The sequence below is a fragment of the Thalassophryne amazonica genome, chromosome 12 (assembly GCF_902500255.1).
Source record: "Thalassophryne amazonica chromosome 12, fThaAma1.1, whole genome shotgun sequence".
In the NCBI taxonomy this organism is placed as follows: Eukaryota; Metazoa; Chordata; class Actinopteri; order Batrachoidiformes; family Batrachoididae; genus Thalassophryne; species Thalassophryne amazonica.
The window spans coordinates 73,495,752-73,510,972 of record NC_047114.1 but is presented as its reverse complement, the minus strand read 5'-3'; the positions used below and the strand labels follow the sequence as shown (position 1 = coordinate 73,510,972).

The 15,221-nt window shown below is 38.2% G+C and overlaps 2 protein-coding genes across 10 annotated transcripts in view; one reads left to right on the top strand and one right to left on the bottom strand.

The window, feature by feature from the left end:
• dtna (dystrobrevin, alpha) overlaps positions 1–6,762 on the bottom strand; it is a 53,243-nt gene extending 46,481 nt beyond the window's left edge. For 2 of the 9 annotated variants that reach the window (XM_034184092.1, XM_034184097.1), the window contains exon 1: positions 6,557–6,757. In XM_034184092.1, coding sequence (XP_034039983.1) covers positions 6,557–6,573 — 17 coding nt within the window. In that variant the 5' untranslated portion in view covers positions 6,574–6,757. Of the gene's footprint in view, positions 1–6,556 lie in introns of all 9 variants that reach the window. The other 7 variants (XM_034184093.1, XM_034184099.1, XM_034184091.1 and 4 more) reach the window with 7 other exon arrangements.
• A 5,267-nt stretch (positions 6,763–12,029) lies between these two features.
• LOC117522427 (coiled-coil domain-containing protein 178) overlaps positions 12,030–15,221 on the top strand; it is a 49,087-nt gene continuing 45,895 nt past the window's right edge. The window contains exons 1-2 of the mRNA XM_034183831.1: positions 12,030–12,127; positions 12,394–12,508. Coding sequence (XP_034039722.1) covers positions 12,406–12,508 — 103 coding nt within the window. The 5' untranslated portion in view covers positions 12,030–12,127; positions 12,394–12,405. The remainder of the gene's footprint in view (positions 12,128–12,393; positions 12,509–15,221) is intronic.

The window sequence follows — 15,221 nt, the reverse complement described above, 5'->3', positions numbered from 1 at the left end:
CCTTCTTCCAATGATGGCCATTTTTCAAAATACCTAAAGATGACTTCTCATCGACCGACTAACACATGATTTTACCGATACTTTCAGCAGCAAATAGTTAACTTAGTTAATAACAGTTGACATGTCCATTTTAAGTTACACAACTCGTCTCACATACCATTGGTTCTTTTAAAGTGATGCATCATTACATTTTACAAACACAGACCCTCCCTTAAGCTTTACAAGCAGCTGCGATCAATTATCGACAGTTAAATAATGTTATAGGAGAAAGCAATTACACACTGGCCTGCCTTTTGTTTTTTTGGACGTACACCAAATTAAATGTAACAACACACAACAGTGCTCGTTAGAAAATGTGAGTGGGCACTGCTGGAAAACTTGAGTAAGACAAGGACAAGACTTTGAAAGAGGCAGAGCAGCAGAGAGAATGCTTGCACCATGCCTCACTGCACACTGTCCGAGGCAATCTAATACACCTAGTCATGTGGTTTGTTGCCAAGGCAACAAGGATCCAGCCGCTCCTTTAGTTAAAACACAGGGCTGGTTTACCCCCCCCCCACGCACACACTGCACCTCCCACTGCAGATTAGAAAAGTTTGCAAAGAAAAGTTTCACACTAGTAAATATCATTGACTTTTACGAGATAATGTTCGATAGCTGGAAGCATACCGCCGCTTTTTGGGCCAGTGGCTCGAATCCCCCCACTCCCCCCTTTTTTTGCAATGCAATCAGTCGGGCATTGCATTTCAAATTATTTTGACAGTAATTGGTAGACCCAAATATCATGCAGCAGCGACCCGTGGTGTGGAAATTAGAATTCACCTAGTGTTAAAAACCAAACAAGGATATGTTTTTCTCCCTCTTGATTCTGTGCAGTACAAAAAGTCAATTATGGGGCTCAAGGAAATTTTGAAATGCAGTAAAGATTAAGCGAGGAATAACTTGGATTTGCACAATCAATTGCAGAGTTTTAGTCTAGAACCTAGAACCTTTTTGTCTTTAGGTTAAACCCTCCGTCTATGCTGTTTTCTACAGACGCCTTTACGGTGTCATCACGTTCTCGTTGGGGAGGCTGAGATTTCGCTGTCAGTGTAAACAAGCGTTTGCGGCAACTTGTTTGCAACATTGCGCCATTATGGAGATTAGTTCAACCAAAATATGTATTTAGGTGTTTAACTAAGATAATTGTGAGTCTTTAATGTGAGTTTTATTTAAAAAAAAAAAAAAAAAAAAGAAAGCGTGTTGCTGTTAGAGTTGGGAACTGGTTCTTTTCAGGTATCCTTAAGAAATGATTCAACCCATCGACATCAATAACCTTTTTGCTTACCGATTCCCATATCGGTCCTTCAGAGTGCCCGTTGTTTTTGGGGGTGTTTGTCAGGAAAATTATCATTTCTCTACACTGATTACATCAACCGTTTCTGCAGCGCGGCTCTGCTTTGAACCTTGAACCAATGAAGCAGTGCTTCGATCTGCTGCTTCGTTGGTTCTTTGTTTTATTTCGCTTTATCTTAATTTTCCCCTGCTAAAACCCTAAAGAGCATATGTCTGTGAGTAGTATTTACCCTTTTTATGTTAAACTGACCTGTTATGGTCTTCTAAAAGTTGATAGATGTATTTTATAACTTAAAAATGGGACCGATGCTAACGCATTAGCATGTCTACAGCATTTTTCAGTGTTAAAGTTAGCATTAAGCTGAGCCATTATCAAGCCTCCCTCCCCAGCACGCAAAGGATTCTGGCATACTCTAAAACCGTGAATAGTTTTGGGGTTATAGGACCCGAGGTGTTTTTAATGTTTACCCGAGGCCATCAAATATTGCCATCGGGTAAACATAGCATTTGCAAAGGCTTGTCGTCCGCCTGTCTGTCCATGCTCAGCTCAGCACACAGAGCCCAATTTTAGAACCACCTGACTCTTGAAATTCGCAGGAAAAATTCTTGGAAGACAGAGCTTGGACAAGTTCAAAGATGATTAATCTTGATGTATTTTAAGAGGTTAAAAAGTTACATTCTATTTCAAGCTGATCCGTTTTGTATATGATTGACGCAGGTGACAGCCAATCAGAGTAGAACTATACCGTGACGTCAGTCGCTGGCCTCTTCAAAACTGCTTTGTTTTGTGTTTGTATACGTTTCTCATATCTATATTATATAAAAGCTAGAGAGAAATAAACATTTCTAAAACTGAAAATGCTGTTTTTGTAACCTGATAACACCTCTGGAAGGATTTACAAACCATTTAGCGGACATTAGCGTGGTGACGTCACAGACAGCTAGCTAGGTGGAAACTGTTTTGACTGTGTGTAAATATAACCTCTTTGTCATACATTATGTAAACACTAGCGAGAAATAAACACGGCTAAAACTGAAAATGCTGTTTTTGGAACCTAATACCACCCCTAGAGTGATTTATAAGACATTTAGCATACGTTAGCATGCTTGCTAATATCCACTAATGCTAACATTCGCTAACTCAAAGCTAACTTGCTATGGATTAAATTTGTCTTATTATTACTTGCAAATGCACAGAGGGTGATCTACAAATATTCCTTTATTAGCACAACTTCTGCTCTTGTCAAACCACATGTAAGCACACACGTAAAGCTTCCTGCAGACACCATTAAAACGTAAATATTGTTGATGATTGATTGATTGATAGAGGGGCTTCATTGAACATGTACAAAATGTACATAAGACAATAGGATCAATCAATCAATCAACCAATTTTTTTTTATATAGCGCCAAATCACAACAAACAGTTGCCCCAAGGCGCTTTATATTGAAAGGCAAGGCCATACAATAATTATGTAAAACCCCAACGGTCAAAACGACCCCCTGTGAGCAAGCACTTGGCTACAGTGGGAAGGAAAAACTCCCTTTTAACAGGAAGAAACCTCCAGCAGAACCAGGCTCAGGGAGGGGCAGTCTTCTGCTGGGACTGGTTGGGGCTGAGGGAGAAAACCAGGAAAAAGACATGCTGTGGAGGGGAGCAGAGATCGATCACTAATGATTAAATGCAGAGTGGTGCATACAGAGCAAAAAGAGAAAGAAACAGTGCATCATGGGAACCCCCCAGCAGTCTAAGTCTATAGCAGCATAACTAAGGGATGGTTCAGGGTCACCTGATCCAGCCCTAACTATAAGCTTTAGCAAAAAGGAAAGTTTTAAGCCTAATCTTAAAAGTAGAGAGGGTGTCTGTCTCCCTGATCTGAATTGGGAGCTGGTTCCACAGGAGAGGAGCCTGAAAGCTGAAGGCTCTGCCTCCCATTCTACTCTTACAAACCCTAGGAACTACAAGTAAGCCTGCAGTCTGAGAGCGAAGCGCTCTGTTGGGGTGATATGGTACTACGAGGTCCCTAAGATAAGATGGGACCTGATTATTCAAAACCTTATAAGTAAGAAGAAGAATTTTAAATTCTATTCTAGAATTAACAGGAAGCCAATGAAGAGAGGCCAATATGGGTGAGATATGCTCTCTCCTTCTAGTCCCTGTCAGTACTCTAGCTGCAGCATTTTGAATTAACTGAAGGCTTTTCAGGGAACTTTTAGGACAACCTGATAATAATGAATTACAATAGTCCAGCCTAGAGGAAATAAATGCATGAATTAGTTTTTCAGCATCACTCTGAGACAAGACCTTTCTAATTTTAGAGATATTGCGTAAATGCAAAAAAGCAGTCCTACATATTTGTTTAATATGCGCTTTGAATGACATATCCTGATCAAAAATGACTCCAAGATTTCTCACAGTATTACTAGAGGTCAGGGTAATGCCATCCAGAGTAAGGATCTGGTTAGACACCATGTTTCTAAGATTTGTGGGGCCAAGTACAATAACTTCAGTTTTATCTGAGTTTAAAAGCAGGAAATTAGAGGTCATCCATGTCTTTATGTCTGTAAGACAATCCTGCAGTTTAGCTAATTGGTGTGTGTCCTCTGGCTTCATGGATAGATAAAGCTAGGTATCATCTGCGTAACAATGAAAATTTAAGCAATACCGTCTAATAATACTGCCTAAGGGAAGCATGTATAAAGTGAATAAAATTGGTCCTAGCACAGAACCTTGTGGAACTCCATAATTAACCTTAGTCTGTGAAGAAGATTCCCCATTTACATGAACAAATTGTAATCTATTAGACAAATATGATTCAAAGGATCTTAATAATTAATTAAACAACTGCAAATTACAATGAACAAAATGCTCATACGGCCGAGGGTATTTTAGCATTCCATTATATTTTTATGTTTTGGACATCATTAGTTGGGGTTATAAAAATGGACAAAGCTTCCCTTACATCACCCACAGGCTTTCTGAAGATCAGGTTTTAAGCTCAAGTGAGTTAGTTTTAGATGTTGCCATCTTGGCAGTGCCTGATTCTGTGTAACTCCTAGTAAACCATTAAATGGGTAAAGGGTAGAGCATGGTCTTGCCCATGCCCATTTAATCATGTTTTGGTTTCATTCATACAAACACACCTAAATATCTCAAAGTTTCCAAGCTAGCTAAGCCAAACAGGCTAGGAAAACATGGTTTGAGTGCTTTATTAATGCGTGTCCTTGCGAGGTAGGCTTTGGTTTTTACATCAGTTGGCTTGGGTGGGGATATTAAAATTTATGACTGGCATACAGCCAAAATAAATGTGACACCATGAGTTTCCCTATCACATTCAAGTTATCAATACCTGCTAATTGGTGCAAATACTGCTAATGCAATGGCTGCCAGCAGGTGGTGTTGTGTGGTGCGTAAACCTCACTCTTCAATGCAGATAAAGGCTCTAGCAACAGATGCTAGAAGCCTTGAGTTTTAGGTTGATGGCTAGAATGCAAGCCTCCTATGCCAGTTGACTGCGAGTTTGAGTTCAATGAGGTACACAACACAGGTTACACAAACATAAAAATTAAATGATACTACTCAATGGAAATACTTGAGCACTAATTTTGTAAAGTTAACCACACAGCATGTCATATTCTTTCAAATATGTGTGATAAAATACACTGTCAAGTCCGCTACAGACCTCTGTTAGCATGTGGCCGCCTTGTCCCAGCACGCTAGCTGTTATTCAAAGTGACCACACCATTCATAACTTTACATCTCATTATACCATAAACTGATGAACTACATAGAAATTCACCACATGCAGTTGTCAAGAGCAGGAAAACTAGCTATAGAGACCAAAACAGTTTTCTGTTTATAATTATGCTGTCAAGTTGGACATTTCAACATGGGGGTCTTTGGAAAGTGACTTGCTTTTGGAGCCAGCCTCAACTGCCAATTCAGGGAACTCGTTTTTGGCATTTCCACATTGGCTTCATTTTTCAGTGCTGTAGATTGCCACTTGGTTTGATGTGTTTTCTCCTATTCTTTGTGTGGTTTAGCATCAATGTGTTGGATGCTTCTGGAAAATTTGACATCCAAAACATACTTGATTTATTTTGTACTACTGGAACAGCCACAAAATGTCATAGTAGTTTCTAACAGAAGGTCCCCTGTTCAAGTGTACCTTCACCCCATTGTCCATGTGCCAACATGTGGTGTTGTGTCAAGAAGGGCATCTAGTATAACAACTTGTACCAAACCAAGTTGCCTCAGGAGATCCGTACTCCCGAGTCAACCACGAGCAAAAGAAGAGCAGCCAAAACAAAGAAGAAACAAGACGTGCACCTGTAGCAAATCTCTACGGTGCGTCTGCGGTCAGATCACTGGCTTAGACCATAACAAAATAATGGAGCAGCTGGAGAACCACAATGATTGCCAACATCAAACATTTAGCCACAAAGGAAGCCAAGGTAACGGTTTGCTTTTAATATTGTCCTCTCGAAAGATTACATACTATGCTTGGCTAACAGAGTTAAACTGTGTCCACTATGAACTTTGATAATTACTCAATCTTAAGAGTAACCAAGTTAGATTACTAGTTACCTTATTAGTTACATTACTTGTAACAAGTTGTCAGCAGCTCCTAATAAAGTAACTGCATAAAGCTGCTAATCCCGGAACTGTATAAAGTAACTAATAAAGTAACTTTTCAAAGTAACTGTGGCAACACTGTTTATTACTTCACTACAATATGTATTTATTGATCTATGTGTTTTTGTATCAAATGCAACAATGATTATATACATTGTACATTTATTATTACTATTTTCATTTTATGATATTTAATTATTATTATTATTATTTTTGTTATTATTATTTATTTTTAGTACTTGTCTCAGGTAATGTTCTTTGTTGAATTGTTTGTCTGTGTGTGTGTGTGTGGGGGGGGGGGGGGGGGGGGGGGGGGGCGCTAAATTAAAAGTAAAAAAAAAAAAAAGATAAAAAAAACAAACCCATTCATCATTTTGAACAGAAAGTGAATGTAAAAGAGTACAAGCATAAACTCTTTCAAAGATTAACATTGACATAATTTCTCCATTATTGAGTAACACATTCCGAGTGCCAGCTATGTGACCTTCTGCCAGCTTGTTTGATGTCTGTGAAATAGCTAAAAGTGATAAAACCCGTCATGTGCGGACGTAAAACTCAAACAAATTATGAGATGATCCAACATACCTTTGTTGAAACACCATGGCTGCATTCCCTTTCCTTCTCCCAGCTGTATTTGTACAAAGTCCTTCCAAAATCAAACTCTTTTCCAACAAGTAAACACAACAACAGTCTGCAAGGACGGGAATGACTGAAGCCACGTGAAATCAGAAGCTCTCACTGTCCGACACAGCTTGTGCTGACTCTATCTTTAACCACAAACTAGAAGGCGCCACATTCTTGTCCGGCTTTACTGGCTCTCTAGTTGCAGACCCCCAAAACTTCATTCTTGGCATCTTCCCAGCAAACATTAGTCTTTCTCTGTGGCACGGTCACACTGGCAGCATTAGAAAATATTTGCCCTTAAAAGAGCAAATCAGAATGAAACAGTAACATTGCAGATGTTGAATAATACCAAAACCAAACCAATGATCTCATAATACAATATGACTCACTCTCATTTTATTTTTTGTAAAGGCTGCATGGACATCGCTTGGCATTCTGTTGGATTTCAGGCAAGCAACGACGACAAAAAAACATGCCTTATTAGTCATTTATTTACACCACGCATCTATTTTTGAAGCAGCTCGATAAAACGCGGAGGACAGTGGTGATGATTTGTATCCTGCTCGGACGAGATGGTCATGCAACATTTCCAAACACTGTACGTTACATTGCAGCTGTTGCCTCTGATTGGCCAGAGTTATTTTTACATCACGAGTGTAAACGACAGTGGCATCTGACTCCATCCAGAACAGCTATAAAAACGGTTGTTATTGACTTAAGGTTCATTAAAGCAAAGCAGGGACAGGAAAGCATTTTAGTCATGGAGGTAGTGTGGATTGTTCTGTTTTTTTTTTCTGTACGGCTGGTGCAAGCCAGTGATGTCTGCTGGAGGGGCTTCTGCTCACTGATCATCACCATGGTTTCAATAGCAAAAAGCACAAAGCTTCAGGCCTCTGATCTTCAATGAAAAGTAAAAAAAAAAACTCTTTGGTTGTGAGTGTTGTAATGTTTGTTTATGGCACTGCTGTTGAGTTTTTTGTACAAATTTTAAAAGATGGCAGGGGCGTAGCCAGAAGGATGCTGACAGGTGCTGCAGCCCACCCCCCACCACCCTAAATTATTCTCCAAAGATATAATGCTCTTGGATTATTGTGTGCATTTCTGTACCTGTGTAGACATTATTGCAGGAAAAAACATATTGCGTGGGTGCCAGAAAAAATCGATTCACATCCGAATCGCGATTCTTATTTATTACGATTCTGAATCAATCCAAAATGTCCAAGAATCGATTTTCAAAAAGCATTTTTTTAAACATTTTCTTGCTTACTCGCTGCGTGTACTGTTTGTCAGGCAACGGCCTCCATACTACAGCGTCCCTGCGAGGGGAGGGTCCAGCATGCTTCAAACATTCGTGAGCTGCAGCTTAGCATGGCGGACGAAGAGCTAATTCAGCCAGCACCGTCTCTGCTGAAGGCAAATGTTTTGGCGCATTTTGGATTTTATTATTTGCTGCGTAAGAAGGAGCTTGAGATGACTTATGCAGTGTACAAAATCCGCAAAATGAAAGTCAAGTACTTCGGAAACACTTCAAATCCGCAAGCCCACATGCTACGCTATCACCCGGAGCTAAAAGAAGCGGAGCAGCGGTATCTGCCGACTACTGACCAGCGCTTCGCTAAACTGCCAGCCAACTCTGAACGAGCAAAGCAGATAAGTAAATTTACATCTTTAGAATCACTTGATTAACCATGTAAAGCTCAATTTTCTTAAACATAAACATTTTTTAAGTAATATAACTATTTCTCAGAGCTCTTTCAATCAAAAATCAATTCTGAATTGAATCGTCACCCCAAGAATTGGAATCGAATTGAATCATGAGTTGTTATAAGATTCACATCCCTAGCGCATCGCCTCCATTATTACATCTGTGTGCAGCAAAAGTGCACTTTGGGGTACAAATATGATCAAATGGCTTTTTAATTTTGCTATTCAGAATCTTCCCCTTTCTGTTAACTCTAACCACAACCATAGTGTAAGTGTATCCCCTCCCCTAAACCTAACCATCACCCCCCCCATACCCACCCTGTCACCCAAATTTCATACCCCGTCACGAAAAGCACCCCATTTTCATGCCCCCGTTATAAAGCCATAGATTAATGCACTTTTCGTAATGCCGCCACAAGCTGCTGTGAGAATGGGTGGTGGAAAATGTATGGAGAAGCCCCCCTTTACCCAAGAAAAACCTGGCTACACCTCTGCACGATTTCTCATTTAACCTCAACTGTGGAAGAACAGAAATAAGCGTATCTGTGTCATGTTGTCCAGTATAGCTCTATTTGCATTTCAGCCAACTTAAATAAATAAAAGACATAACTGCAGTGACGTGGATGAATGGAGTTGCTCCATGTGAAGAATAAGATCACAAAATTCCACCCCAGCAACACTGGCCAATAAAGTGCATTAATAATGGCAACAGGCTCCATGCAGGCATCACCTGTCACGTCACAAAGACACCTGCGTGGACATAAAAGGTCTCACTCTTACTGAAAAATCTACGTGAAAATGCACATTATGTTTCTATGAACAAACCCCGATGATTATCTCTGAAAGTTGGCCAGGAACATTTTACCCGAAGTAGCTGGAGCTCGCTGTTCTGGCAGTCTGCAGCTGCAGCAGTGCACTTGTCCAACACTTACCAGAATATATCCGGAGACGCGACGTGCAACATCGCTGTTTTTCAGTCCAGGAATCCGACAGTCGGCTGCGTGCGATCAAGATTTCTTTGCTGTCGGCTGCAGCATCGCTGCACGAAGCGGCTGTTGTCGCCGCTTTTCCTTCCGTGGTGCTGTGTGGGTTTTCGGGCAGCGCACACTGGCTGAGCAGAAGAACACAGACAGCATTTGCCTTTAGTCTGTGGCCTTCGCGATGACGTAATGCGGAATCTCTTCCCTTGTGTCAGTGCGCTTCAGCTGCAAACGTCCAAAAGTTTGACGCTAACACAAAATGCCAAGGAAAGCCCAAGCGATTATAGAAAAACATTTAATATAGAAACGGACAACACTTTTAATATAGAAATAACTGTGGTTTAATCGTTTGGCCTCTTTGGATAAACATATATTTATGAATGAATCAAAGACTCCTCATCAAACTCGTGGCTTTTATAATAAAGCTTACTTCAAAAAAAAAAAAAAAAAAAATCTTAGAGACAGGATAAGTTCAAGGTGGATCTTTGGAGTGGAATTCAGTATTTCAACAGAAAAAAAAGATTAGATCATAAAGTATCAAAAATCATAATTATATCATAAAGTATCCAAAAAATATCATATCATATATCATTATTCATTCATTCATTTTCTGAAGCTGCAGCACTCCTAGACACCATATTACATTATGTTAAATTAGATTAGATTAGATTACAATATATTACATTACATTATATACATTATATTATATTATGTTGTATTACAAACATTATATTAGATTAGATTACATTACATTACAATATATTACATTACATTATATACATTATATTATGTTGTATTACATTACATTATATTAGATTAGATTACATTACATTACAATATATTACATTACATTATATACATTATATTATATTATGTTGTATTACATTACATTATATTACAATATATTACATTACATTATATACATTATATTATATTATGTTGTATTACATTACATTAGATTAGATTAGATTACATTACATTACAATATATTACATTACATTATATACATTATATTATATTATGTTGTATTACATTACATTATATTAGATTAGATTACATTACATTACAATATATTACATTACATTATATACATTATATTATATTATGTTGTATTACATTATATTATATTAGATTATATTAGATTACGTTACGTTACAATATATTACATTACATTATATACATTACATTGTATTATATTATGTTGCATTACATTATATTAGATTAGATTAGATTACGTTGCGTTACAATATATTACATTACATTGTATACATTACATTATATTATGTTGCATTAGATTAGATTAGATTAGATTAGATTTCGTTACATTACATTATATACATTACATTATATTGTATTATGTTGCATTACATTATATTATATTACATGATCAATCCATCCATCCATCCATCCATCCATCCACTATACCTACTTGCCCCAATTAAGGGACACGAGGGTGGGGGTGGATGGAGCCTATTTATATTATATTATATTATGTTATATATTATATTATATTTTATTACATAAAATGCCCAAAAATACTTGTTCATAAAATATTTAAAGAAAAGAAAAAAACGGAATAATTTTCAAGTTGGAAGTCTCAGTTCACACACACACACACACACACACACACACACACACACACACACACACACACACACACACACACACACACACACACACACACACACACACACACACAACACACACACACACACACACACACACACACACACACACACACACAGAGTAGCCCTTGCAACACAACACAAAGACAATTGCTGATGATCACTTGAAAATAAAAATTATTGTAAATTCTGATTAAATCCAACCTGATTTTCTCCTAAACAACAGGATACCACCTAAAAGAAATGATAGTTTTGTGACTACCAAGCAAATAAAACAAACAAACAAACAATTTGGTTAGTTAGGTATATAAGTATTTTCTTAAAGGTGAAACATGGTCACACAACTTTTGTATTTGTCTTTAATAAATGTTAGATATTTAGCATATTTTCATTGTTTTTAGCCATAAAAAGATAGATAGATAGAGAGAGAGATGTATTGTAGATGTTTGACTTTGCTTCTGAGACTCCTTCCCTTGCTTTCTTCTCTTGTGACCAAATTTGTACCAAATCCATTCTGTACGTTCAAACATCCAGCAGGTGGCAGTGTTCAGTATGTAGAAAGCATGTCAATGAGATATTATAAAACAAAGTTGCTTTTCTTATTTATCTGGTGCATCAAATTTCACAAGATTTTAAGCAATTTGGCCTCATTATATCCCCTTTCAATGTGGAGACATCAGCGACAGTAGCAATTATTGTTAGTGAGTTATTGTGTGAACAAAGTGGAGGGAATGGACTCATTCATTTATCGAATATTAACGCACTACATTTGGCAGGCCACATGACTGGGAACAAAGGCAAATCATCCGTACATTGCGTGAGCCCAGAATTATCATCTCTGTTTAATAAATCATGCAGATCTTGTAATATAATTATAGTTCCAAAATGTTCCAAATAGTTCTAAAAACTATGCCTTGCATTTAGACTTCTACAGACGGAAGGTAATATTCTATTCTATTCTATTCTATTCTATAGTCATCAAACGAAGCATGTAATTCTCTTGATGTTCTTGAACGTAGCACTCGCTCTCCAAAGGCAGCCCCCCGCCGCCCCCTTGTTGCCGAGCAACCACGGCAGAAGATTGACACTTTGTTGAAGTTGACTTATTCAAGTGAAAAGTTGAGTTAAAAAAAAAAAGACCACTTTGGCTGGACAGTCGCTGCGCTGCTGCACACAACACAACCACTGCGGTATTTGACGAGAACGTTTGTGTGGTATTGTATGTAAGTTGAGCCTTTTCGCTTTCACTTTCTGCCATGACAACCACCCCACCAGCTCATTAAAATGTAATGAGGGAAGTGAACAATTTAACACTGACGATTAGTTAATATCACTGCGCGACAACACGGGGACGTCAGCGCCGGCTAGCTAACTTTAGCTTGTGTACACCAAAAGATTTAAAGTAAACAGCATCAATATTGCACTTCCCCCCAACATTAGGTTTTGGAAGTTTAGTCTTTAACCTAAAAACACATTTTTTTTCTCCAAGTTAAAGGAGTAAATGTTTGGAAAACAGGTGATTAGCCTAAACGGGAAAGTTTCAACAATGCCAGACGTGGAGCCCCTCAGATTCCCATCAAGGGAAGGACGAACCAGTCAACAAGGTAAAAAGAGCTAACTTTATTTTTTAATTAATGGTTTAATTATTTCATATTTTATGCCAGATACCATGGATGTTGACCCTTTAAGTATGGAAGGAAGTTACTGCCTGATTAAAGGGAAAATGCACCACCTTAAAGGGGTTCTAAGTTGTAAAATGTTTTTAGTGTCGTTCCCCCTCCCCCCCAATTAAACATTGTTGGGAATTCATATTAAATATCCTGTTCTCTTTCTGTGCATATAGAATTTATCCAGCTCTTGGCAAAAAAAAAAAAAAAAAAAGCTGAAATGACTTGTTTTAGACCTCGGTGACACATGTCACAGAAGTCCATGCATTTCTAGACTTTTTTCCCCTCTCTCTCTCTCTATAATAACATGAGAAGCACACCCACAAGGTCTGTAGGAAAGGGCAAAAAACACACAGGCTGTCTCAATTCAGGGGCTGCACCCTTCAAAGACCGCATTTGTCTCATTTTGATGGCTCCTTGGAATACAGCCGATGAATGCACCTTCTTGGCCCAAAGAATCCCATAAATCGTGCTTTTTTTTTTTAAAGACAAAGCATTTGGTAACTAGAAGAAAGACAGGGCACGTTCCAGCTCCATATGTACAGTTGCAAATAAGTAATGCTTATAAGTAAATACGTACTGAAAAGTGATTATTAAACTATGGGTTATGCCCATGACGCAAGCTTGTCACTTGCACTATGTCAAGGTTGCCAGGCAACAAGGGATAGGGGTTTGAAAAGTTAATGATGCAATCACAAAATGCTCCGTGGGCTAGATCATCTCATTTCAGAACGGTTGGTTCAGTCTCCGCAGTCTCGGAAGGACAGATCTTTGTAGGGCACAGCCTTAGAAGTGTGCCGCCCCTTAAATGGGACACAGATATACTTTCAGTGAAGGAATGGGGTGTGGCAAGCAGCAGCATGCATCATCTCAGTCTTTATTGGATAGTTTTTGCTATGAATTTTAATATGGTTTAAGACACTGTGTGACCTATATTAGCATGTTTAAAAGGTGTATAACATGACCCCTTTAGCCTCTGTCCTTATTATTAAACTATCTTGCCCCTTGATTATCAGGGAATAATTTATAAATGTGAGAAATTTGTTGTAATCATGAAAAACTAGCTTTCCATGTTGTAAGATTTATGTTTCATATTAGCATTTTATGTTTGGGATTTACCATCTTGTAATTCTTAGAAATTTTGTCACAGTAATTAGTACTCTCATAATCGAGGGTTACTACTTTAGAGGGACACTCAGAGAGCACATGGCTCATTCAGTGGAGTAATAATACCAGTGCCATTATTACTTTCACCTGCTTGGTTACATTGCACTGCCTTCATTAATCTGACACTTTCATCCAAAGCGATTTACAGTTGAGGAATCAAGCTATAATTGGAAGGTGTACTTCAGTAGAACAGTAAATACTTCTGTATCTTTGCTGTTTAAAGGAGACTTCATCATGATGATGAATGCCATATTTACATACACATTGAAACCAACAAGCCATAGTCCAGCAGTGTAAGTTGATACCAGAGAGAAAAAAGAAAATACAGAGTAAGTGTGTTAGGAAAATCTCCCATTGCTGATTTTTTTTTTTGCCGCAATCTCCATCACGATTTTAAAATTGAGGAAATCTGGCCAGATTTCTTTTCAAATAGGCAAAATTTGTATTGCCTTCTATTTTATAATCACTTACATACAAGTGTAGCCAAATATTGGCAAGTACACCCAACCTCTGTTAAATACACATATGTACAATTCCCACTGCAGATTTTTCTGTTAACATCTGAAAACTGTTTCTGTTGAAAAGGGCAACATGTTTTCATGGGTTTCATGTTGAGTAGGAGAATCAGAAGATGGCTTCTGCTCAGAGTGGTCGGTCTCAATTACTGCATATTGTACAAGTGCTTGTCCACTTTTTACCAACTTTTACACTAGATTACCCCAGATCTGCACCAGCTAAATTTAATTATTCATGTGTGGTGGGTCACAGTTTAACCCGACATTATGAATTTTAAACATGTTAAAAAAATTTCAGATTGCTTATAGTGTTCTACAATGCCGCTTCTTTACACCAGTTTTCAGTCCCCAGTTCTGTATTCAGTTTTTAAAAATGTATTTATTTATTTGTCCTAAGAATGTACACACTCAGCTATCAAAAGTCAGCCATGGGAAACCATCCTTAGGCATGGGGTTGATAGAGATGTTTGGAGAAAGACTCTCAGAAGAGCTGGGGTTTCAACAGCTTCCAGAAAATAGAGAGAGATGTCATAGCTTTAGGTAGCTTGTTCCACCATCTGGATCTGGATCACCTCCAAAATTCAGTGGAGTCTTCCATGCCTCAGTATCTATCTGTGGTGAAAATTTGGTGAGAATCCGTGAAGTAGTTGTGACATAATCCTAGCCTATATAAAGGGAAATTTCGATCCAAAATGCAGATCCAGATCACCTCCAAAATTTAATGGAGTTTTCCATGGCCTAATATCTATCTGTGGTGAAAATTTTCTCAATATCCGTGCAGTAGTTTTGATGTAATCCTGCTAACAGACAGACAGACAAATAAATAAATTAATACACAGTAAAATCATTCATTCATTCATTCATTCATTCATCTTCTACCGCTTAGTCCATTTAAGGGTCGCGGGGGGCTGGAGCCCATCCCAGCAGCCATAGAGTGCGAGGCAGGGTACACCCAGGACAGGACGCCA